The following is a 22,962-nucleotide window of genomic DNA, read 5'->3' on the forward strand; positions in this document are numbered from 1 at the left end:
CTATGTAATACGTTGCGAAAATTAAAGTTTAGTCTGTGACGTATTTCCATCTCTGGCGGCTCTCAGGGCAAAGTATATAAAGTTCGCAGTGGCAGTTAACGCGTGAAAGATATACACGTGCGTATAGATCAAAGCCTTGATACTTTCGCGTTCCTACTCTCTCGTCTATTAATTTGGCAATTGAAGGAAAGTTCCAGAAGCTGCCGGTGATGTAAGAACTAATTCCATAACGAAGATTGAACTGTCACGTTGCAATTTATTCAACGACCAGTAACGGAGCAAGTCGAATGCGAACAACGATATCGGGGTCATCGTACATCAGAGGGATCTTGATCGAATCGAATCGGTCGATAAACGAGTCGATGCTTATCAAGGATTCGATCGTGTAGACCTAGATAGCGAATTCGCCTCGCGTTTACGTTCGACGTTCAAATTATTGAAAGCTGTATCGAAGCTTTGCGATCGGTGTTTCCAGAGAATGAACTACGAGGCTCGTTCTCCCGCTAAAACCAACTAGGTCGCAGTTAAGGGCACATATGCAAGAACAAAATGAAATACTATACGTTCTTGCATCTTTAAATTACCCATTAATGCATTAATTACGCGTTTGATACAACTACTCGCGCATCCTCCGCGTTAATTTCTTACCAGGCGTACGTTTACAGTAAACGTCCGGTTGCAAATTTTTTTCCAATGCAATCGCGATAGCCGCGTCTCGTCGTAGCGTCAACGAAATTTCAAAGAGAAATTACAAATACAAATTCAAATACCTCGCGTCGCCGTACGACAGAAATAAGCACGAAGCTTACGAAGAAGTTTTTAATCGACTTATGTCTGTTCAAATCGTACACTAAATAAATAAATAACAAGGATTCGTTGAACTTTCCTGAGTATTTATTTTCTTTCCCGTTACCTTCAATAATCAGCCAAACGAGTATAACAAAAAACGTAGACCGATAGAGAGTAATTCTATTTCGGGAGAGATTTAACACCGTTTATTGCAATTGGATGCCGCTTCGACAACTTCTGTCTGTATAACTACAGAGATACCTTGAAACTCTTTCTTGGCTTACAAGGCTGCGAACGGTGTGCAAACAAGCTTCTCTATAGCAATAGGACTGCACTTACGCAGTTGCTGTAACGATGACCGAACAACGAACGAAACGAAATATCTGGTACGTACAATAGCCGTGACCCCGTGGAGATCAACTATTCGAGCTTTCGTGGGAAATTTCAAACGTTTTTCGGTCAAACAGTATCGTCGAAAGCGATAACAGTTTCGTCAACGTAGCGGCATCGCAAGAAACAATCGATCGTACCCGCTCCCGGTGCGAACGCAGCGAAATTAAAGTTCCAAACACGAACAACTACGATTCTGTTGCGCGACAGGGATGAGGAGAGAACATTTTCTTTTCTATGTTGGAACAAACGCGTATATTCGATACGCATGCGTTCGATCGACGATCAATACCGATCCATCGCAATTCCTCGGTCAAAGGAACGGTAAACGTTCGAAACGTCTACACCGAAAATAGGATCACGAAAAATGCCAAGGCTCGTCTTTAACGCGTTCGCTGCTATTCACGCGTACGTTGCGTTGTCTTATCTGTTACTATTATTGTCATCATTGTTATCGTTATCATCATCGACAAGTGGATCAAATTACACAAAAGAAACAAGACATTGAAATGCACTTACGATGCTCCGTAAATAACGCGCGAACACGCGCACGAATCCGGGAAAGAAATGCATCGAAGAAGATGTCTACGACGAGAAGGAAACGCGGTTTTTAAAGTAACAGTAATATATCGATCGATTCGCTATGAGAACGACGCGTCTCGCTTTCAATTCACGTTTTGTCACGAATTTTAATTTTACTCCTGCTCAGCCTTGAACGTTGAATCCTGTTATCCGAACGAGGAGAATTGCGGCAAAGCAAAAATCACGAAACGCGAAATCAGAAGTCACGCTTCATCCGCGTTCCACACGATTTCTCAAAGTTTCTTAATTTTCGTTAAGTACAGTCGATTAGCGAATATCGTGCACACGCTCGTCACGTTCTAATCTAAATCTAACCCAGATCTATGTTCGGTCATTTTCGTAGGCGCTCAATAATTTGCGAGATATTAATAAATTACGAAGCGAGTTCCAGCGGGGCTGGTAAATTGCCTGCTGATGCAGCAGGTTAACGTTGCAAAGGGTCGAGAACGGCGCCGGCATTCTTCGTGCTCCGTTACGTCAAACCGTTCTTGGTTATTATTCTGTCTTTTAAGCTAAGTCCACACCGGCGGACAATTGCCCGCAGACAACGCGCCGCAGCCAATCGGCGCCTGTTTTTCATGGAAAATCCGCGGACAACGGGGGGACAGGATCCACGTCCAGAGACAGTTCTTGGATAAAAACTACGTCAGCACTGACGAACGATCGTCGGCAGACACGCAAAAGTCCGGGCAAAAGTATTTTGCCATCTTCATCGGAGTGGAAAGCAAGAAACAAGATCTGCGGGAAAATGGAATGTGCTTTTTACCCCGTTTGCGACGCAACGATTCCGCTGTGCGATGGCGAGGATTTATGACACGGTGTTTGCCATTGAGGCGAGGGAAGGCGAAAGTAAAGAATTTGTAGATACGTGCCGTTCGTCGAAATCGCTGCTACCTCATCCACCATCTCCTCCGTGACATTACGATGAATATTTTCGAAAATCGAACAAAGGTCAACTTCGTTTCTCTTAATGGAAACGCTATTCATTTTTTAACATATCGATCAATGTCTCGTGACGTTCCTTGTAAAAAGCTAATAAGCTATATGTTAGTGTCGGAAAGCTATTAGTACCGAAGACAAAATTTTTGAAAGGATGTAAATAAGCACGTTACATTCTGGGTTTCTATCGAATATCAACAACCAAACACACGTGTAGTCTCTTATGGTGTCTAAATATCTTGGAGAGATTTTTCAAGGAATCAAATAATTGGACGATGTTAACTGCCGAGTGTTCTAGCTTAGAACAACCGTTATAAACGAACAAGATCGGTGTTCGATCACCGTTTAAACAAATATCGTTATGGATAGTTGTTACTAATGACCAAAAATTGTTCTCGTCGTTTGGTCACTTGCAACGAAAAATAATTTGATTTAAACGGTTTGACCAAAACCATTGAAACCAAGGTACTTATACGTACTATACTTTTTCAAATTCGGTTATAATTGTTTGTCGATTTTTGGAATTAAGACGTGAGCAGGTTCCGTGGGAAATTATAATATTTGATTTAGATTATGAGAGAAACGATCGATATTTCGAACAGACTTTTGTACGTATTTGTAAAAAAATAACAATTTAAACAAGATTGCTTACTTACCGAACGTAAACGCGACAGGTGGAATTATTTACGCGTCGATCGCTGATAAACCTCCGGTGATCCTCGAAATAATCTTTCAACGCCGTCACACCAAGCACGAACATTATGGGTATTACGGAAACTTCCTTGCCAAAGGCATTTATGGCCGGCACCCAATTAAGTAGAACGATAAATACAAAATATATGTTGGCCACACGGCGGAATTGCTCGAGAAAATTGCGAGGTAGGAAGCTCAGCATGCTATATTTTGTTGTACGTACTCTGCAAGCATACGAAATAAACCGGAATTCAGACTGTGTACCAGCTTTTACTCTCGTTCGGAACCATACGATTCTGCCAATATAGTCTGTGAAGCGACATTTCGTGGCTAAAATTAAAAACATCTCTGTATCCACGTTCTTTCGACATAAATTCTCTTGCTCCGATAAAGATCGACTATCTGTCGTAAATTATGTTTAAAGAACGCACACAGATACATGCGATTCAATTTCTCCGAATCTATGTTTTCACGTTTTACGACCAGTAATTAAGACGATTTGATTTACAAGCTAATAATTTTCTGAAAGAAGAAACGTGAAATTTTAAAGCTCCGCAGGGTCATCGATAAAGATCTCTTTGTCTCTTTAACACGTTCGTCGCCCAGCGTGATTCGACTAAGTTTCCTGCGGGGCCCAAATCCGACCGCCGGTACGCAGAACGTAAATAGAGCGACAAGCAGGTATTCATCGTTTATTACCTTCGATTCATTGTTTATCGCCTTCGATTCATTGTAAAGAAAAGATTATTTATTTCTGAAATGGAAAAAGCGATAAGCTTTCCAGTTGGAGTATTCCGAGGGATTTCATGGCAGATATCTCAGATCTTTGATTTAGTCGACAAGTAGCATACTTGTGAGACGTACATCAGTGATTTTTTCATCCTCAAAATGTTCGGTAAACAGCGTGAATTAGTAACGTGAGTCAGAAAGTGAGGAGGGTACTGATGACGGAGTCTATAACTATTGTTCGAAGTGCCCAAAATCACCCCAAATGTGTTTGGAATGTTTTAACGAATGCCATGCGATATAGAATAATGTAATATATTATCCGGAATATAAATTAATAAAAAGTATGGTATAATGTGTTTTTGATATTTTTATGTTGTATATCCTATATATAATATCGTATATTTAATTAACTCGAACAAGAAGAGCGTCACCATACTTTGGCGACGGGATCCCCACGGAAGTATACCCGTCGCATAGATATGTGCGACGTGGCGACGAACGTGTTAAACAATAAAGTAGTAAAATGCAGCTTTATAGACTATTGTAAAGATTAAGGAACAATGTTTACCAGTTAAGTGCAATAATCGTCCCTTATGTTAATTTCAACTTAAGAAATTTACCTGTTGTTTACTCTTTTGCCGTTAGGATGTTGACTTAGGGGTGTTTTTGGCGGCACTAAGTGATTCGGTACTATAGTCCTTAAACGAGGTTCCTCGGGTAACGGGCCGAAGCATCGAGCCCAGAGTCTTCTCCACCAGGGAGGTTCAGCGCTACGTCTTATCGTGTATATCGACTCCGACCTACGAAAGAAACAATAGGAAATTCGTTAATAAACTTGACAAAGATGACTGGTATAATCTTTTTCCAAGGATCTGAAACTCGATAGATCGCTATACGCGCGAATAAAAATAAGTGGTGGAATAAAAGCCTAGCTGGAATAATATTTGGAGTTTTGAACTTCGAGTCGAGTTAAACGCTCCGATAAACACCTACAACGAATAATATCCCTTTTAGCGTAGAATTTGCATGAAATTACCGCTATATCGAGATTCGTGTCTAAACGCGATAAAGAATTCGGTCTTCGGTCTTTAACAAAGGAGAAGCACGGTCACGGCGAAAACGGTAAGCACGTTAATCGGTTTCTCTTTGCGGGCAATAAAAAAAGTTATTTTTGAAAGTTCAGCGATACAAGTTCTGTCGACAACACCGAATCAACGGCAGAATTACGATCGATTTGCATGCATCCACACTACCTACCAAACATCAAAATTCTGCGTTATTCTACGTACGAAAATAACACGAAAACGTACAGCACAATCTTTTTTAGAATGCCTGTGCCTGGCCAATTCTACCGACTAAACGCGTTCAAACTCCTCGAATATTATTCTACGTTTCTCGCTTATATTCGCAAGTTCGCGTACACCGTGCAAATTTTCAAACTCTATCTCGCCGAAAACGAAGCGCCGTCCAAAAACACGTTATTCTATAATGTCAATCCGTTTCTTCGCGTACAACGATCCCCCTTGTTGCCGGTCGTATCGCGATGACGCGCACTGTATTCACAGAAATCACTCCACTTTGCGTTCCACGTAACACTAAGTTTCTACAACGTATCTTTCGCGTTCTAGGTCCGTCTGTCTTCGAAGAAAATAACAACATAGCCGCTGCAATAACAAACAGGAAAAAGCGAAGAAAGCAAAAGGGTGAAAAAACAAATACCTGGATGCTTGGCGCGAGTGACCTCGAAACGAGGGCACTTTCCCAGTGGTTGGTGGCCTGGAATCCTCCCTGTGACCGGGAGGAAGTATAAAATCTGTTCTGGATCCGACACGATTGTGCCCCATGACCGAGTGTCCTTGCACGTCGACAACCTGACCCTGACTGAACGCTCTCTGATGGCCAGGTTTCTTTAAAGCCGAAGGCCTGGAACCACCGATCACGGATAGAGGGCCCAGGTAGGAACCCGCGTGTGACTGCAGTCCCGTGTTGGTCAGACATTCCGCCAACACTCCGCCATGGCTGGCCGACCTGGCATGAGTCCTCGGGCACGGTCTTCGTCTGCCTCGTGCGGCTATCTCCTCGTCCACGTTCTCGTTCTCGGTCTTGCTCCTCGCGAACGCACTCGACGAAGGGGTGCTCGTGGAAACGGAGGTCGAGGCATCGGGAACAGTGGCGGTCGTCGACTGTAACGACACCGAGCCGGGATAATGTTGACGACCCGGTCCCGGGAACACATAAAGCGACCCCTGTCTGTCGATCTCGTCGCTCGCTGCTTCTGGCACACCGACCTCGGACATGCTGGCACATCTAAACACAGGTAGGGTACCGAGTCGATTAAGGTTGGCTCGTTCGGCGTTTCTCAACAGTTTTTGAGTAGCGACCCTGTTTTATAATAGCCGAATTACCTAGCCTAGCGTAGGAGATATTTTTCCGAGTCAACGACTAGCTCTGTCTCTGACCGAGTATTTGCGCTCTCAGCGGCGTCTCGCAAGTGTATACGCGTGCAAACGATTCGTATAGAAAATACATACAACAATGGACAAAGGGTAACGAAAGAGTCCGGAGTGGGAGAGAGACCCTTGTAATTTGCATTTCTTATAAGCTAAAGGAAATGTGTTAGTAATGGATATTTCGGAACGTAACTCTAATCCTAATGGTAATTCTAATCCTAACGGTTCCCGTTTAAGCAGTGTGCAAACAAATATAAATATAAAGCCGATGGTGATCTCCAAATAGAGACCCTTTTCCGATTCGAAGCACATATACCTGTCGGCTTTGTATCTTAGAAAGCTAATAGCCATAAAAAATGAATCAAAACATTTCGTACGTATGATAATTTCAAGGACAGAGGTTAAGGTTCGCGTTGGGTAAAAGAAAAGATAAAATTAAACGTTAGGTGTTAACGCGGTAGTATTTAATTAGTGGTAAATATCTTTAATTAAAGATAACCCTGCCGCACCCTAGGAAACGCTTTATCGTAAATCCCCTTAAGGGATCGTGACCTGACCCATAGATTACGAATTCCAAGGACTCGGATAGAAAAAACACACAATCGGACATAAAGGTGCCGATTAGGTGCTTATATTGCCAATCCGATAGCGTGAAATATCTCACGCTTTGACGTCCGTATCAGAGATTAAAGTATAAAAGAAAAGAGAATTGACAAGGAGCGATGCCGAAAGTCTTTAAACCTTCCGTCAACAAAGTCGAATGTTAATCGCTTTCTCGTCTTCCAGTGTGAAATTACGAATAATTCGAATCAATCGGTATCTCGCTAGCCACGAGTGGTATAGTGGTATCGTTCGTCGCAACGATGCTAATCGCTGGAAATCGCTCGAAAGATCGGATCGTCCGCCGAATGATCGCCGATATTATCGAAAAGATGGATGAATCGCGAATCACGTATCTCTAAAACGGTGGCAGAGGGAAGCAATCCTGTAACGACGCGTCAAATGGTATGCAGGAAGTACAACGTAATGCGTTTCGAAGCGTACTCTCTCGCGATCGTAGGTGCACTTGCACTTACCCGACATAGATATGCTATTAATAAGATCGCGCAGAAAGAGAAAGACCGAGTGGGGGAAAGTTTTTCGAGCAAACACCGGGCGAATCGATCGATGAAAGTCCTCGACGGTGTCTCTGGAAATTTTGCAAAATGTTGCGAAACGCTAATCACCTTATGCCGAATAATCCAATAGCATCGTTGAGAAGATTGACTTCATAACATAACGTTGTTGTGTCCTTCGACGCGAGTGTCTAGATCTATCAATGTCCGTGATATATGAACGTCGAGATCGAGAAAATCGAATACCGGAAACTTGACAAAAAACTAATTTTCGTCGCAAAACTTTAACCGAGGCTCGCGAGAAGATTCGATTCTAATTTTACAAAGACGCGTCAACTCGATATTAATGTTCGGTTAATGGCATGCGTGTTGGATCGGATTACCTAATACGTAAACGGTATAACAAGTACAATAGCGTGCCAATATCTTTTTCTTGTAGTCGCTGTATAGGTTTCGAAATTTTAATTGATAGAAATATGAAGAACCGCGGCTCGTTTATTTGAAAATCGACATCGGTCGATGTTTCGTTCGCTGGTTCTACGCGAAAGCGAACGAGCTCGTGTTCCTTTCTCTTGGCACGCACCCTTGCGACTCTCGCGTTTCAGCATGCTCGAGCATGTGCGAACTTATCGGTCGTTCGTTGCGTACGCGTCGGTTCGCGAGACGATAAAGTTGGTCTCCCGATCTCCAATTCGCGACCACTCGCTCTCTTTATCTCTCTTGCTCTTTGTCCGATACATCTCAAACTACTGTAGCGACTACGAAAAGCATACTGCCGGTTTTCAACGAAGCGTTTTATCGTCACGTTCTGTGTCTTACTTTCGTCGTATCAAATTTTTCCAGCCACATCGAAGTACCATCGAACGATAGGCAATTCCATATACTTAAACCTAATCGATCGGTACCGTGGATGCCATAACGAATACGATGGTGTGCAAATACCTTTTGTAGCCACTCTATGTATCGTATATACGATAGATCTGGAGGATCAACGACGAACCAGAGAACCGTACGTTTTTCCTACGAATATCTGTTAACCGAGTTATCAAGCTAATTAGGGTAAACTGCGCGAAGCTATAAAGTTCGATACGCTGGCTCTATCGAAACGCTGTTCCGGAAGTAAACAAGCCGCGACGGAAATGTCGATAGATAAAAAATATCATTGAGCGGGAAGGGGAGGATACCAACGTGAATTACGTTAATAGTATTTGCTTTAGGAACGACGACAGCCGCGACTGTGCAAAATTACGTTGTCGGGAAGCGATCCAAGACACGGAACGGACCTACTTCGGCGTCACGATGAATGAAAACCTGTCCCAAAAATAATCTTCGATTTTCAGGGAAATAATTAACTGGCAAAGCGCTGATACTAATTTAGTCGAGAGGCGAGTAAACTTAAATAATCGATTAATTGTTTCAACGATGCTGCGTATCTCGGTCGTGTTCCAAACTAACGTTCAAGGTCGTAGCCAGGTCTCGTCGCTTTTATCGGAAGATAAAATTTTATTAAATTGGAAAATTTGGTACGGTCGAACCTGGTAGAAATTTTCATAGCGAAACAGAAGGCAATAAATAAGATTATAATCTTGGTTAGGGAGATTCTCGCGTTGAAAGATCTCGTGTTAAAAGAGTCATCCAGGTTTCGCTGTACCTTCGAATCGACAGGTTGCTACGATGGAAACGAAGAGCGACGAGCTTTCGCTCGTCGATGGTCGCGGAAAGCGAACACGCTCATCGTGCACGTAAACCGAGCAAAGGATTCCGCCGGTGATCGATAACAGTGGTCGTTCCGACGTAAATCCCGACTTCTACTATACGCGGACAATATCAAGGACAGAAAAGTTGAACGATGGAATTGGGTCAGACGAATATCTACGCTCTACACGCCCCTAAACAGCAGGGTTGCTACGCGTTTCAACCTCGCGCCGACGACGAGCTATTATCCTTTCTAATTATCATCGCATGACGGATAAGAATTCGAAATTGTTACTTCGATAGTTTGTTAACACGACAGCGACTCTTTTATCCTACGAACCTGATACCGAATCGGATTACTTTAAAACATCTCCATAAAATGTAACTGCTGCAACGAAATCGAAGCAGACTGACTGGTGGACGATCGTAGCTCGACGTTTACGCTTCGAATTGGTTCGTAGCTGTTCGCCACTTACTCGTCTAACAAGCTTTTCGAGAGCAAGTAAAGATACAGGACATTAGTAACGATCCATAAGAGAAAAGCATTCACGTGTAAATATAAATGATATGCAAAGGATAAACAAGGCGTACATCGTCCAAGGTAAAACGTTAATAATACGCTTTGCTATCTATTCGTCGATTAGTTTAAAAACGCGACTCACCAACTGCGATACGACCGAATATGATAATTTCCATACATTTTTTTGTTTCTTTATACGGTGGACTATGTTGCAACGAACGACTCTACAGCGGACGAGGACGATGTTCAAATATGCGAAACTCGAATCCGAAATTTAAACGTTCGAAAGGATAAGAAAAGGAAGGTAAAGAGAATAGGCGTAGGGAAGACAAAAAACGTGACTTATCGTGCTTTTCGGTTGTATCCTTCATTCGTAAATTTGTTTAGTAGTTTAGGCCAATTACGTGCTTACTCATTCTTTAAAGATCTCCCTATCTAGTCTAAACACGTTTTTCGTAATTACATCGTTATAAAGTTCTGGCCTTAAGTCGGTAAAATATAGTTAGAAACTTGACTAACTCGTACAAATGCGGACACAATGTAAAAAAAAAAAATGAAATTATAGTTTCCCTTTACCGAGTTCGAAAACATATCAAGTATACGTGTATATTCGATTAATTCTCGAACGAGCAAGAGCGAACAGGTTGCTCGACATGCAAAAATAAGTCGATACCGTGGAATAAAATGTCGTCGCGTGATATTCCGACTTTCGAGTATTATTTTTAACTAAACATATTCAAAGTTTTCGTCAAACGCGACACCTTAAACAAACAATTTTATTCTACATTTTATTTTACGTTTATCTTATTTTCGACTTATTTCTGTACGTAGAACAGCTTGCCGCTTAATTGAAAATTAAGCAACTCCGCGTATTCTCGAAACGCTTGCAACCTTGATATATTCAAATATAAATCACGATTTTCTCTAACGCAATTTTGTTATTAATAATTGTTCTGCTAGCTTGAATCGTACGATCTGCCTGACTTCGCTTGTACTAGGAATTTAAGCCCACGAAACGTACAACGAACAAGGATCTAGAATCCCAATTAGCTCGTCCTAACAGTAGCTCGTTATAGGTTGCGAACAGGCTTACCGGCTTTACCAATCTCGAATCAAATTCTAACGAAGCCGTTTCTCTTTTTAACCGGCGAACATCGAACGGATTTATTTTGATTCTGTCGCGGCCCTCTTCTATTTTGTCAACGCAAAGGCAACGTCAGCAACGTTCTATGCGTTCTTTCACGCGCACCGGTACTCGTTCCACCCAAGCGAACCGTTCGACGCACTACGACGGAGTTTATGCAATTTAACGAGTAGACGCTCTCGAACGGTCCTGCGGATAACGAACCGGGGATGACCTCGCTCGGAAACTCGCTTCTTTTTTCGTTCCGATTCTAGGAGACTACTCAACGATACTCAGACCGAGCACAACCGGTTTCGCGGTCGGACAACTACGACCGACGGTCGCTTTGGAAAAAGGGAAAAGAAAAGAAATGAAGACGACAACCGATTCCCCGCACTGACCTTCGACCCGTACGACGATACCCAAGAAACGTACGGAATTTTGTGAAATAACATTCCGCTTTCTTTTTTACCGCTTAACCCATCGTCTCTCGCGATCCAACGATCGAATCATTTCCGACACACGTATTTTTCGAATAGGCGAATTAGTTGATCATTTATGAATTTAAAAATAATAAAGTAACTTTCCATATATAAACGTGTTGCGAAAGCTGTAGAAGCACCTGGAAAAAATAGAACAAAATGTGCCGAAAGCATACGCTATGTATCCTAAATCATAATAATGAAATATTACTGGTCGAGAGAACTTATTTTCAAAAATATACTACTTATTCGTTATTCCATTTTTCATTGTGTACTATTTATATATATATATACAAATATTACACATTGTGTAATATTTACGAGGGAAAATTGGGGAGGTTTGCATCTATGGTCAATATCGGTCATTCTTCGATTAAAATCCAAACGATAGTTTATCTTGTGCAGATATTTTGGCTTTTATAAGATATTATGAGAGTACAAAAATCTACAGAATATATATAATATGCAAAAATATATAAAACATACAAAGTGAAATATTTGTTATAATATTTTATAATTAAAACACGATCTATATATGTCCACAAATACATGCAGCATACGGACGAAGAAAATAAAATGATAATAAGAATAATAGTTAAAACATATTTCTATTCGCATCTCATGTTTTAGGTTATGTTTATAACAATATCGAATTGCATAAAGGTAATCAGTCTAATATTACATGTACGTACTTCAAAAAATTTATAAATCTATGAGGTAGAAAAGATAGCGACGAAAATGACATCTTGGAATTCCCTTTTGTATAAATAACAAAAAAAAAAAAACGGTAATATAAATTGTATATAATATAAATTGTCCGAAAATAAATTGCAACTGAAATGTTGCGTTAATGCACTGTTGATCTTTGATAGGTTAATTCAAATATGTCCGAACAGTTTCTTGCGATGTTTTTTAAAATGAAGAAATTCTTCCCCTATTTCCTTAAATTAAATATATCAATTATATTTTTCTAGAGGAATTAGTTAATTTAAAAAAAAAAGATGATTATTTTATACGGTTTTAGAGAATATGGGATGGTATGAATTTGCATAATCATCGTCAACCATGTATGGTTATGAGTTTTAAATAATGACAGTTAGACGATCGCTAAGTAATATCCTTTTCCATTTTTTTCTTTCGATTATTTCTTTTCGATTTCAATAAATGTCGCTATATCGAATTTCGATTATCTCTTGTCATAAACGTTTGGTTTAAACGTTCTCGCTTTTCCAGACTCTCTCGTTACCGTTTCGCTAGAACGCCTAGTACTTCCGCATTTAGATGAAACTTTCTCGTAATAATTAAGTAAACGTTCAAGACAGCGACGTAAAATAAGCATTGGAAATTATGGAACGCGACAGCGAGATCGATTCGAGAGTCGCGATTCGGATGATATTCTCTGTACTCGCAGTTTTCGATCTGTATACTCTGTACGATATGAATTATGTCAACCGCGCATTTCTGACAACTGCACATCAGTCAGGGACCATACATCTTTTTGGTTCAACGTTTATCCGTGTAACGTACTCTCTTACGAAGATCATTCTGAATTTAATTTACGTGAACACGACACGTATTTGTTAACAGTGACATCGACTAAAAAGAACATAATCAACTCGAAACGTATCATTTCCTGGCGAACATCTCTTTCACTTTCTCTCCAACTCGTGTTTATTTCTGATTTTAACAGCTCGTGTACCAAAATTAGATGGACAGAGATATTGTTAAAAATTTAAATATAATTAGAAAGATAGCCATGACAAGATAAAAAAATGTAGTCCTTACATTTTTCCAGGCTCCCAACGTGGTCCACGTGGCCTTGGTTAACGCTTTTATAAACAAAAAGGGAGACACGCTATTGTCCCCCACGTCTTCGAACTCTCATCGCGTCAAGAGCACAACTAAATCGAACCAGGAAAACCAACCGGTACTTTCGCGTGTCTTTTCTTGACAAGAAAACTAACGGGTTACAGCGCAACGCGTTTCTCTCGGAGCATCTCCCTGTCGAAATACCAAATTTACTACTCTCACGTCTTGACACGTTACAACGTTCTATGTAAATGCTCGGCGAAACGATCCTCCCCTAGATTACATTGTCCTGTTCACGATCGTTTCGAGAAATACACGCGATATCCTGTACACGCTCTCAGGTTCCAAATAGCTTGTTCACGTTCCGCGGCAACAAACCGAATGACCTTACTATCGTACACGCACTGACAATTCGTATCGGCCGACTACTTACAATCTCGTACTAATGCCATCTGTCGTCGTACTTGGACATCAAATTTTTAACGCACAAAATACAAAGTCCCTAGTACCGCGCTTCCGCGGTTTTTGAAAGTCATCCTGCATTTGTAACAAAAGTTGATACATTTATAATTATAGCTTTCACTCTGTAAATCAAACGGATACGTAAGTATATATATGTACAGAACATGGATACTAGTACTTTTATAAAGCATGATTCGAATTTTTCCATGATCAGCCAACTATTTCATCAATTTACCAAGGTTTTAAAATCGCAAAACATTAATGGAGTATTTTGAACGTAATAATAATATCTCTAGACCTCGGAAATATACAATTTTGCTATTTTATAAAAGATACGCTCGAACGATTTGTAGAATGGGGAATTGCGAGAACCTAGGGAGAATGTAACATCGCAGTAGCTCCATCATCAGTAACACCACCACTACCGACGTTCTACCAGCAACTCCGTCATCAGTTACGAGCGAAAGAACGAGGTCTTCCGTTCCGGCATAATAGTCGTGCAGGTTGGCAGACGCGCGGCCGTGTGCTATCGTTTTTCCGACTTTTATAGCATTCCTAAGAAAGATTCACGAGAACCTCGCGTTCAGTGCTGTGATCAATTTCTCTGCATTTCGAGCAACATGAATGAAGAATACGACGCGATCGTGTTGGGCACCGGACTCAAGGAATGCATACTTTCGGGTATGCTATCGGTCAGTGGGAAGAAAGTGCTCCATGTAGATCGGAATAAATATTACGGCGGTGAATCTGCCTCGATCACGCCTCTGGATGATCTATTCGCGTAAGTTATTTCGATCAATCAAATATTCCCGTGATCCATTTTAATGTCATACTATTGCCGGCATTAGTATCGTATTTGGAACTGTGAGATCAACGACTCGTACGATGCAATGATTCGTCTTTAATATTGATTTTTTCCCCGTTTTATTTCGCGATAGCCGTTGATTATCATTTGGTAAAATTCTTCCGTTAAGCACATCCCGAGGCGAAGCGTGACGTACGTATTCACCTGCCGTGATGCGTCGTTGCTCTTCGACTGCCTCCAAATTTTCATTCTTTTCTAAACAATTCTATCGGGAGATTGACTAAAACGTCATTCGATAAGAGGGAGGGGGAAAGGTCCCGCCCCAGAGAAATACATGCTCCATCGAACTTAATAAATTAGCTGTGTAGTATTTTGCAATTACCGCGACACGCTATTTCCCTTTTAAGATACATTTTCCTTACCACTCGCTCGTCCATCCTAATCTCCCACCTCCCACCTCTCACCTCCTTCCACGTACCTTCGTTTATCATTCGAAAAAAATTATGTATATCTACTTAATCGCTTCGAATACAAAAAGAATACATGACAAGATGCGAGATTAATCTGCCATGTGTTTAAGAACTTAACAAGAGAAATATGTTGTATAATCGAAGTGGTACCGTTAGCTTAGTACATACTTCCTGTGAAATTGAACATATGTTTGCCTCTTTGCGCCAATTCGAAATTTTAAATAAAAATTACTCCGATTCTTTTACCCAATATCGTCTCCTTTCCGTTAATTTTTTTTTATATGAAAAAAGAGTGTTTTTTATATACATCGAAATTAATTTTTATTAAATGCTTTCGAAGATTTTCCTATAGAAAATAAAAAGATCCGATGGCATAACGTGTTTTCTTCTACTGTTTATGACACGAAGAACGATAACACAACCGCATGATTGGGCTTCTGGTTCATCGGGGAGACGGTTATCGTGTGTCCGGTTGCACTCAATAAATTATAACACGCATCTAAACTACCCATCTGTTGTAACAGTAACTGTTATTCGACTGCACTCGCGTATAATCCGATCGAAAGAATGCTTAAAAAACAATGTGAAAGTAAACGGAACGAAACTGCTTTCCAGAACGGATTGTCGTAATATTAATAAGAAACTATATAATTTCTTTCTCATAATCGCGTAAAATTTACGATTATTGGCTGATAAAATATTTTTTATCGTTCACTTTGAATATATCGGAAAAATAAATGAAAACCATTGTAACGATAAATTCTTTTTTGATAAATATTAATAATTAGGAATTATTAATAATTAGATACTATTTGTTAAACTGATAATAATCATAGAAGGTGTTCATAGTTTCATACTACCAGCGTTATCGAAAGTTTTGCAAAAATTCAAACTGTATTTTCAGAAAAAAAAAAAAAATATGTCGCATTAGTGAAATATTATGATGATTAATTTTAGTTTCTCATACGTTATCTAGGAAATTCAAAGCTCCACCACCGGATGAAGCTTATGGCCGTGGTCGCGACTGGAACGTTGATTTGATTCCAAAGTTCCTGATGGCAAATGGGTTGTTGGTAAAACTTCTAATTCACACAGGCGTGACGCGTTACTTGGAATTCAAGTGCGTCGAAGGATCGTATGTTTATAAATCCGGCAAGATTTCGAAGGTGCCGATAGATCAGCAAGAAGCATTGTCCAGCGATTTAATGGGCCTTTTCGAGAAAAGACGTTTTCGTAGTTTCCTTATATGGGTGCAGAACATGCAAGAAGACGACCCCAGAACTTGGGACGGCTTCGATCCATTTAATAATAGCATGAGCGCTTTGTACAATAAGTTTAATCTCGATAAAAACACTCAGGATTTCACAGGGCATGCATTAGCCCTTTATAGGTAAAGAAAAAAAAAATATACATATATAAACAAATATTATTTTGAAAATATATGAATAAATCGATGATTGATATATATACGCTAATATTTTGCTGTTTCAGAGACGACGAATATATAAGCCAAAGCGCAATTACTACTATAAGAAGAATTAAATTGTATAGCGATAGTTTAGCACGTTACGGAAAATCACCGTATCTGTATCCTATGTACGGTTTGGGTGAACTTCCTCAAGGTTTCGCACGACTTAGCGCGATTTATGGTGGAACGTATATGTTGGACAAACCGATCGACGAAATCGTTATAAAGGATGGAAAGGTACAAATTTGAATTTTCTTTTAATTAAAAGGATACGATTGAATTAAATCCATGATTAATTATCGATTTTTATCGCAGGTTGTTGGTGTACGTTCTGGCGATGAAGTAGCCCAATGCAAACAAGTATTTTGTGATCCCACGTATGTACCTGATCGTGTGAAGAAAGTGGGTCAGGTGATAAGATGCATTTGTCTCTTAGACCATCCTATACCGAATACAGCAGATGCCCTGTCAACGCAAATTATTATTCCTCAGAAACAAGTAAATAGAAATTTACAATTTCGTTTCCGTGTTCCAATATGTTGTCATTGTATTCATTTGTTTCCATTTCATAGGTTAATCGTAATTCCGATATCTACGTATCACTAGTATCACATACCCATCAAGTAGCGGCAAAAGGATGGTTCATAGCCATGGTATCTACTACGGTTGAAACGAAAAATCCGGAGGCCGAAATCAAACCTGGCTTGGATTTACTAGGACCAATTAAACAAAAGTTCATATCAGTTTCTGATTATATGGAACCAACAGACAACGGTCTGGACAGTCAGATTTTTATATCAACCAGTTATGATGCTACAACGCATTTTGAAACTACTTGTTTAGATGTTCTTGATATATTTAAACGAGCCACTGGCGAGGAGTTCGATTTTAACAAAGTAAAGCAAGACCTAGGCGATGAAGATCAGTAACCATAAGATAATTACGGTTACTGGTCAGTTTTAATACTAGTTCATGCTGAATTGAAAAAAGCGAGCAAGCAACGTAATGTAATGTGTGTATACCGATAACATCGGTGTTTACCGAAGTCTCGGAGCAGATACAATCTGCTAATAGACTTATGCCTAATCCTAGATTCTCTTTAATGGAGAACTTTAATGACAAACGCAAACGTTATTCAAAATTTATTTTTCAAAATTATCCCAATCTAATTCTATAAACTGCCCTTTTTACATTATGTCTAATGTATACGTGTACGACCATTTTCACACACACACACACACAAAAAAGATTAATATTAGAATATTTGTCGTCTGCATATTCGTCGATAAATTTTGAACAGTTACAAAATGCAATTTATTATACGGTTTGTGTACCCATGTATTCGTCACTGACATGAGATTTGAATTAAATATGACAGTGCCGATTATCGTGACTTTATAACTGTATCATATTTTAACTATCAAATTAAAACATAAGGATACCTGTTTATTGAGATTGTAAATGTTACAGAATCCTATAGTTATATTGCTAATTACAGTAGTAAAAAAGTCATGAGGTACAATATAGAAGTAATTTAAAAAAATGAATCCTACACGCAATTATATAAATAGCATGTCGCTGTATAGCATTAGAAAATATGTCATAATTCTGCACATTTAGTTATGATATTAATTCAAATTCCAAACATATACATTAAAAGATACGAAGTTCGTGCATATAAATTGATGCACTTTCAAAAACTAATTGCCTGTAACAGAAAAGATTGTAGAAGATTTATGTCAAAATATTGAAAGCAGAAAAAAGCGGCCAACCATTTACATAAATTACATAGATATATATAAATCTCAAATACGTAAGAGTGAGAATATAGAACAAATGTGGAATCGTTGAGATATTGTTATTTTATGTGAGCTTAAGAATTGGAATATTTCTTTGTCCAATATTTATAAGGTCATCATTATCGATAGAGAAACATCTAAAAAAGACAAGTATGCACAGACGTACATTGTTTTTGAAATTATTATACGTGTGCACTATCGTATGCGTGAATGTTTTGTTGATGAGTGATTGGCTATTTCTCAGAATTTTTTATTTCGCTTGCATTTTGCTTCAAACTGTAAGCGCATCGCGAATTCGTATTACATATGAAATTCATTGAACAAAGGTACGTGATTCCCTATTACTTTATCTAAAACGTTATTCACGTAACTGTAATGACAGTCATAAAAAAAATAAATCATACTATATTAATTTCATTAATTTGTATTCCTATCCATTTCATGACACAACGAATACTTGATATATTTACTTACCAACTATAATTTAAACAAGTTCTAGAATATAGACGTTATTATCCCTGCATCCAATGATTATAATATTATTATCGATAACTGGTGATGAAAAAACTTCGCCAGGAAGTTTTTCAACTTTTATCAATCTATTCTCTATAGAGTTATAAATATTTAAAGTACCATCTGTACATGCTATGAACAGAAAATCATTTTCACACCAGGGAGTGGCGAAAACTGGTGAATGTAAATTTAATATATATTTTAATGTGGGTTTAGTTTTAAAGTTTGTATCTTTTGATTCTAAACAATACACATTCTTATTTTGACTAGCTAGAATAATAGTTTCATGCTTTGTGGAGGTATCACTCTGCTTCACAATATATGAAAATACATTGCCATTGATTTTGTAAGACCACATCTGTAACGTTGAAAAGTAAAATCAAGTAAGAACGATTAGTTTTACGAAATAATGAGTATATATATTCAATTCTTTTATATATGCTACCTTAACATTTACTTCAATATCAAAGCAACATAACAGTCCTGTTACAGAACAAAATAAGACAAGCCCATTATCCAGTGACAAAGGAGCAACAAAAATTGGATCTGGCAATTTATGCTTCCATACAAGTTTTCCTGATGATTGTTGAAGCGCTAGACACAATCCATCCAAAGTTCCAAACAATACAGTGTCTGACGAAACATGTAAACAACCAGATGCGCTAATACTTCCATCACTGAATTTAGATTTCCAAACTACAGATCCATCCTATAATGTATATTTATTATTATTATTATTATCTTTTTTTTTTTTTGTATCATTTAATGTCACTGTGAACAGATACCTTCACAGATAGGCAGTATATATAACAGTCATAAGAACCAACAAATATTATTCCCTTTATTTTACACAATATTGCAGAACTTTTTACAGCGTTTCCTGTTTGATGATTCCAAATAATATCCCCTGTTTTTAAGTGAAAACAATATATATTACCATCGTAACATCCTGTAAGAAAAAGAAGTTAAGGACACACAAATAGATTTTTTGTCTTTTAAGAAACCTACTTTTAATTAAGAAACTTACCCACTATACCTCTGAAATCGTCCAAAACCAAAACTGAGGCTTCAATCCTATCAGGTAGTTTGATTTTAAATGTGGAATTACAACACTTCTCTTGTAATCCAAAAGTAAAAATAAAACCAGAGTGAGAACCAACAGTTGCATATGTTTTTCCACTAAATAAAATAATTTTTAATCGAGTCACAGACTACATTCAAAATAGTTCATTAAAAATATACTTACTCTGAATAATGGAATACAGCCGGTGATGCATCCACACATTTTTTCAAATCATGAGTTTTTAATATTTTAACATTTGAAATTGCGTTATATTGTAACTTGTGTTCTTCATTTATATATGACACATTTTTACATGTTTGTCCTCTACACTTATACCACTGACAGGTGTATATCTCATTTGTTCGAATCATCAAGTCACAATTTTTTCTTTTTTCATCAGAATCTTCTAAAGACTTCGTGTCTTCTTTAACAATATTAGTTAAAGGAACTTCTTTAGTACTATTAAAACGAGATTTCAGATTGATCTTTTTCTTTTGATCATTATTCGATATAACACTTTTTATATAACTAAGACATTCGTCGATAGTAGCATCCATTAAAAGCATGCCAATTAATTCAGGAAATTCTATGTTTAGTGTTTCAGATATAGTATTCGATAATTGAAGTGCTATTACAGATGTTCCTCCTGATTTTACAAATCCATCATTTTCACATTGTAAATTATTTTTCCAAATTGATTTAAAAGCAATTTTAATTTGTTGGAAGTCAATATTTTCTATTGCCTGATGTATTACCATTCTTTGTATGTGATACTTTTTTAAAAATTCTAAAGAAATTTTTCCACTAGACGTAAATTCAATATGCTCCATGAAATGAATTTTATCTGGTCTATATAAAGAATCTAATTTGTGGAGATGTTTCATTATATCAGTATTTATATTATGATTATTTGTGACATTCTCCTTAGTAGAAAAATATAAATGTAAATGATGGCAACTATCATCCCATATTACGTAACAACTTTTTACAAAATCTATTTGTAATACAAATTCTTTAAGCTTTGTTAAATCTACTTTATTCCCAAATCTTTTAATAAAGCTATCCCTTCTTCCTTTGTAAAATATCCTTCCTTCTTCATCAATCTGAAATAGAAATATATGTATTATTAGTATTATAGTTGTTACTAAATACTATTTATGTTCACATTAACTCACATTAACTACATCACCAGAATCACGAAATACTGGTAATTCTAAATCTTCAATATTTTCATCATTCATCAGACACACTCTTTGATTACTTCCTGCGTAAAAACATACAACATATAACAATTTTTCTTATGGTATTACGAAATTAAAATAAAATCTCTATGATAGTAAAATTACCTATATAAAGGAAGCCTGTACCATTTGTAATTACTTCATCTCTTTCATTCCTAACTTGAAATATAGTATGTGATAATACTTGACCCAAACAATGTACATTAAATTGTGTATTTGTTATCATAATTTCATTGATACTAGCCCAACAGGATACTTCAGTAATACCATAGATGTTATAAATTTTGGTATTATTATAAGGATGCTTGGCTTCAGAAATTAATTCTAGTTTAGGAAAAGGTTCTCCGCCAAAGAGAATAGCTCTTAATAAAGTATTATTACTTAGAATACTAGATTTTAAAGATTCAGCTGTCCAGCTATACATAAAAACTGATGGAGTTATTTGTAGTACAGTAATTTGATTAGAATAACTTTCTTTCAAAAGCCTGAAAATAAAGAAGACTTATGTAAAAACAGGTTTCTATATAAAAGTTGTATTTCCCCACATAATTACTATTTACCTATATGGATCACTTTTCAATAACTTTGATACCATGAACAGTGTTGCAGCATTTGACAGAGCAAGAAAAATTTCAATAATACTAGGATCAAATGTAAAATTTGTAAATTGAGAAATTTTATCACAGTTTGTTATTCCCAGTATTTTGTTCAAATCTAAAACATTAGGGACTATGCATGAGTGGGGTACTCTGACTACTTTTGGTGCTCCTGTTGAACCAGATGTAGAAATTGCATAAGCGTAATAATTTTGTTTTACTTTTTGGGTAATTTGTTTCTGTACATCTTTGATTTTAATAAGGTAAATACATTCTCTGTGTATTTTAAATTCATATACAATATCTCCCTCAACATCCATTTGTTTTGAAAAGAAATAATGTAAGCTTAAATGGTTTTTTAGATTCATGAATTCTGTTGAATCAACAGGTATATTTACAAAACTATGCTCACTACTTAAGATTCTATAAAAAAAAAAAAGATCATAAATATAATTATTACGTCAATATCTCAGATATTCCAAACAATTTAAAATCTTACCCAAGTATCACAGAAATTACACAATATTCAGGAATATCAAAATTTATACCAATAAATTCAATGTTTTTTATGCATTTTAAATAATCAGAAATCAAACTTTGTGTAACAAAAAGTTCTCTGTAATTTATATAGATGATTTCTTGCAAATCATGATATTCTATAGCTACATTATCAAGTTGATCCCAATTACAAATATCATGTAACTTCTTTGCAAGATTTTTTGAACCATTGGGATAAAATAGGAAATTCTCTTTTTCATTATCTAAGATAATTACATATTTTAATATGTATTAATTAAAACCAGGATACTGAATGTTTAAACTCTACACTCACCCATTATGTATTAAATGTCATTCGATATTAATTCTTTAATATTTTAAAAGCTTTGATCATAGGTTACGTCGCGTGTTTTTCTAACATAGTAAATAAATACCTGCCATAATTTTTTCATTATATATTACAATACGTAATTTTTTCATTTGTATTTGACCGATAATGTAAAATGTAATAGTTGCTTCTTTGTTAGAAAAAAAGCATACATTTTGTATTTACATATTTGCATTAGAAAACGTAACATACACACATCTACGCGCATGCGTGCGCGTTGACATATGTATCTTTATTTCACTTTTAAGGGTATATTTCAATTATCAACTATTATTAATAATTTATGCTAACATAAATTCTCTTTTCATAAATTTACAAATAATTTTTTTCTTCACATTTATAT

The 22,962-nt window shown here is 37.3% G+C and overlaps 3 protein-coding genes across 7 annotated transcripts in view; 1 reads left to right on the forward strand and 2 right to left on the reverse strand.

The window, feature by feature from the left end:
• LOC139989142 (phospholipid-transporting ATPase VA) overlaps nt 1-13,731 on the reverse strand; it is a 28,570-nt gene extending 14,839 nt beyond the window's left edge. For 2 of the 3 annotated variants that reach the window (XM_072007153.1, XM_072007154.1), the window contains exons 1-4: nt 13,293-13,730; nt 5,842-6,429; nt 4,743-4,922; nt 3,357-3,617 (exon numbers count right to left, since the gene is read on the reverse strand). In XM_072007153.1, the coding sequence (XP_071863254.1) occupies nt 3,357-3,617; nt 4,743-4,922; nt 5,842-6,419 (1,019 nt within the window). In that variant the 5' untranslated portion in view covers nt 6,420-6,429; nt 13,293-13,730. Of the gene's footprint in view, nt 1-3,356; nt 3,618-4,742; nt 4,923-5,841; nt 6,430-13,292 lie in introns of all 3 variants that reach the window. The other variant, XM_072007155.1, reaches the window with a different exon arrangement.
• Nucleotides 13,732-14,188: 457 nt separating this feature from the next.
• Nucleotides 14,189-17,755, forward strand: Gdi (GDP dissociation inhibitor). The gene is made up of 5 exons (XM_072007162.1): nt 14,189-14,559; nt 16,030-16,443; nt 16,545-16,758; nt 16,837-17,019; nt 17,094-17,755. The coding sequence occupies exons 1-5, from the start codon at nt 14,399-14,401 to the stop codon at nt 17,448-17,450; spliced, it is 1,329 nt and encodes a 442-aa protein (XP_071863263.1). The 5' UTR covers nt 14,189-14,398; the 3' UTR covers nt 17,451-17,755.
• Nucleotides 17,756-17,946: 191 nt separating this feature from the next.
• Aasdh (Aminoadipate-semialdehyde dehydrogenase) lies at nt 17,947-22,867 on the reverse strand. 3 transcript variants are annotated; one of them, XM_072007159.1, is made up of 11 exons: nt 22,566-22,867; nt 22,233-22,494; nt 21,698-22,156; nt 21,243-21,622; nt 21,072-21,160; nt 20,080-20,999; nt 19,861-20,012; nt 19,619-19,782; nt 19,402-19,542; nt 19,279-19,316; nt 19,009-19,191 (listed from the first exon to the last, which is right to left on the reverse strand). In XM_072007159.1, exons 1-10 carry the CDS (start codon nt 22,567-22,569, stop codon nt 19,287-19,289), a joined length of 2,601 nt encoding a protein of 866 aa, XP_071863260.1. In that variant the 5' UTR covers nt 22,570-22,867; the 3' UTR covers nt 19,009-19,191; nt 19,279-19,286. The 3 variants fall into 3 exon arrangements, with proteins under 3 accessions (XP_071863259.1, XP_071863258.1, XP_071863260.1); XM_072007158.1 differs by having other exon boundaries at nt 17,947-19,191; nt 19,279-19,542; nt 19,619-19,740; XM_072007157.1 differs by having other exon boundaries at nt 17,947-19,191; nt 19,279-19,542.
• Between the last annotated feature and the right edge of the window lie 95 nt (nt 22,868-22,962).

Source organism: Bombus fervidus, chromosome 7 (genome assembly GCF_041682495.2).
Source record: "Bombus fervidus isolate BK054 chromosome 7, iyBomFerv1, whole genome shotgun sequence".
Lineage (NCBI taxonomy): Eukaryota > Metazoa > Arthropoda > Insecta > Hymenoptera > Apidae > Bombus > Bombus fervidus.

Excerpts from the sequence above, each read along its gene's own strand:
- Aasdh (XM_072007157.1), bottom strand. Across the intron at positions 22,157-22,232 it reads GTAATTTCTGTGATACTTGG|AATCTTAAGTAGTGAGCATA; the intron begins GTAAGATTTTAA and ends TTTTTTTTATAG. Across the intron at positions 19,543-19,618 it reads TATACTGCCTATCTGTGAAG|GATGGATCTGTAGTTTGGAA; the intron begins GTATCTGTTCAC and ends TATACATTATAG.
- Gdi (XM_072007162.1), top strand. The coding sequence starts at position 14,399 with ATGAATGAAGAATACGACGCGATCGTGTTGGGCACCGGACTCAAGGAA. Across the intron at positions 14,560-16,029 it reads CCTCTGGATGATCTATTCGC|GAAATTCAAAGCTCCACCAC; the intron begins GTAAGTTATTTC and ends TACGTTATCTAG. Across the intron at positions 16,444-16,544 it reads CATGCATTAGCCCTTTATAG|AGACGACGAATATATAAGCC; the intron begins GTAAAGAAAAAA and ends TTGCTGTTTCAG.